This window comes from Austrofundulus limnaeus, unplaced genomic scaffold (genome assembly GCF_001266775.1).
Source record: "Austrofundulus limnaeus strain Quisiro unplaced genomic scaffold, Austrofundulus_limnaeus-1.0 Scaffold378, whole genome shotgun sequence".
Taxonomy (NCBI): Eukaryota; Metazoa; Chordata; class Actinopteri; order Cyprinodontiformes; family Rivulidae; genus Austrofundulus; species Austrofundulus limnaeus.
The window spans coordinates 30,869-33,798 of record NW_013952780.1 but is presented as its reverse complement, the minus strand read 5'-3'; the positions used below and the strand labels follow the sequence as shown (position 1 = coordinate 33,798).

Genomic DNA, 2,930 nt, shown 5'->3' with positions numbered 1-2,930 from the left:
GAAAACTATGTAAAAGACACTTTTTCACACCAAATATATTTACTCAGTTTGTCTCTGTAAGTTAGTTTGTTATATAGTCAATAAATATCTACATTAATTCCTGTTATTTTTGTTTTATATGTGAACTAATGACTGGAGCTCTAAAACATCACCAATGGCAGTGAGGGGTTAAATATGACTCTTAATATGTGAAATAACAAACAAAAAAACATAATTCTGTCAGTTTCATCAACTCGTTTTAACTGAATTTGTTTTTACAACTAATTGCTTCATGTTGCTTTAGATCGGGGSGTCCGGTCCTGGAGGGTCTTTACCCTGCATGTTTTACCTGTTTCTCTGCTCCAACGCCTGGTTCAGTGACTGATTCACCTCTCCAGGTTCTGCAGAAGCTTGGTAATCCTCCATTTCTTTAAACCAGGTGTGTTGGAGCAGAGAAACCTCTAGAACCTGCAGGGTGGTGGTCCTCCAGAACCAGGACCGGGCGTGTCTGGGTGCGTGCTGACCGTTCTGACTGCTGCTGTCCTCCCGCTCGGAGTGGCTGGTGCTGCTGCTGGAGGTGGTGGGAGGCGGAGAGGCTGCCCTGCTGGATGTGGCGCTCTCCGTCTCATCCAACAATCTGTCCATGTAGTCCCTGAAACACAGCAACACACACTCCTTACACACACACACACACACCTGCTGAAAAAAACCTAACACAAACCAGGAGGACTCAATGACAAATAAACTCTGGACGTTGGTTTTAAATAAAAACCCTCCACTGAGACATTTGAAACTTCAGCTCATCGTCTCATCTGAGGAAGCGTACTTACGTGACACCGGGATGAAGGTTGTATTTCCGTTTTCCGAGTCTGGTTTGCTGTGCAAAGAAATCATAACGCTCAGACTTCTTCCACATGTAATAAAAGGCCACACATTCTCCTACAGACCTAGTTCTCACCTGAAAGATTGAACCCAGCACACACACAAGTCATTACTGTCACCTGAAGAGAGGCGGGCAGCACAAAGTCAAACTCAGCATCAACTCATCTTACCTTGTTGGCCTGTATTAAATGAAAATCTTTCCCATAAGACTTTAGTCCTTGTTCAAAATTTCTACATTCCTCTTCAGTCCAGACTGAGATCTCTTCTGTTAAAGAGAAGTTTGGCGTTAAAGTGGCACCGCTGACACAAACTACAACCCGCTCACTGCTGCTGTGGGAAAACTGTTTTATGTAGAGGGCTAAAGTTCTGAACAAAAATATAAACACAACACTTTAGCTTTGCTCATGAGCTGAACTGAAAGWTCTAAAACACAATAAACCTTTTTCTCTCCAATGTTGGTGTAATTTTTTTTTCTCTGCTTGGTCTTCAGAGGAGTCGGACGCTTTTTGCTCTCTCTCCCAAACCTCCCTTTTTCCCTGCTTTGCTGCCAGATCAAGCCTTTCTCCTACCGATCATTCGACAACAAAGAATTATGGATTTGGTGAACTGGTCTCTGAATGCAATCAACACAACTTTTTCCCCACTGAGATTGGAGCGAAGGGAGTGCAGCTGTCCCAGTGGAACCGTGGCTGCAGGCAGAGTGTCTGGGTCCTGGGGGTGGAATCTGATCTGCCTGGCCCCGCTTTCCATTGAAGACGTCGAAGATGTGTTTATGTTCGGATTTATGATAATCGGATTCCTGCTGATTGGCTGTGGGGGAGTCCTGATTTATCGGAAAATGAAAATGATCCTGACAGCGGTTCGGACCTATGAAAAGCTGTCAGGGAACTTGGATGGAATTTCCCATACTGCAAAGGCACAGACTCAGATGCTGGGGGATATAAGTCACAGACTGGACATGGTTCTGACGAGGATCACAGCTCAGCAACGTGCCCGTGAGGAGTGAGTCCACCTGGGTGATGTTTCAAATGGGAGAGGCGACGTGGTAAACGAATCTGGAATATTGGCATTTGTCGCAACACAGAGATGCAGTTAGGACTTAAAGCAGTGAAAATAGGCTGCTTGGCCCTAAATAACAATAATGTTTATTACTGGATCCCGGCAGCTGTGACCTCAGACTCAAGCTGATGAAACCTCCCTGGAATGACATGTGAGAAGAAAGCCTCGACTCCCCCCACCCCGACCCCAACCCCTTTTCCATCCGTGCATTGGATCGGTCTGAAGGCCGCCTTGGGTTGAGACAGAGAACTGAACTCTAGTGACTTGTGCTTTGACTGATAACAACTGGTTTGGACTCACCCCCCTCCCCTCCTTAGCTGACTGCACTATTTGCAAAGTAGTTTTTTGAGCATACATTTGTGTGTTTTCTGCACAAAACACAGGATCAATGCTCTTTTTTAAACTCTCCCTTCCTATTGTGTGTGTATTCTAAACTGCAAAGGTAGCGCACTACGTTGCGAAAGACCCTGGACATTCATTCCCCCATGTTTGTCATGTGTGTATTTCTCCGGACGGATGTTCTAAACTGCATTTCATTCGCACTGCATCTTGATGTTGTGTGTGAATGACAATAAAACGCTTCTGACTCTGAAATCTGTTGGTGAGAAACCGCCCCCCKGGCTGGCTACAAAACAAGAACGGTCACTTCTCTACAAAAAGAAAGGTGTGTCAGAGATTCCAACCAGCCTCACAACCACAAACCACCTGTAARTCCACCCGCCCAGAACCTCCACTTCCAGCATCTCCAAGATGGTCCTAGACCAGCCATCTGTTTGAACAACGCCGGGTTCACATGGCAGAAGAATTATCAGGGTTCCTACAGTTTAAACCAAGTTAAATTTAAGACCTTTTAAGACTTTTTAATGCCAAGCGAAATTAAATTTAAGACATCCTGATGCATCTCAGTAATCCAGGTAAAAAATCAAAAAGAAAAAAAATTGTATAGGTCTTCTGGACGGGTTCTTCTCTAATGAAACGTTTCGTCTCTCCTCCAAGAGACTTCTTCAGTC

At 44.8% G+C, this 2,930-nt stretch overlaps 1 protein-coding gene across 1 annotated transcript in view; it reads right to left on the bottom strand.

Moving 5' to 3' along the window:
* LOC106528420 (mesoderm induction early response protein 1) overlaps positions 1 to 2,930 on the bottom strand; it is a gene marked incomplete at its 5' end in the record, with an annotated part of 29,943 nt that overhangs the window by 6,904 nt on the left and 20,109 nt on the right. Inside the window, 3 exon segments of the mRNA XM_014023586.1 lie at positions 504 to 631; positions 810 to 937; positions 1,032 to 1,126. Of these exon segments, the coding sequence (XP_013879040.1) occupies positions 504 to 631; positions 810 to 937; positions 1,032 to 1,126 (351 nt within the window).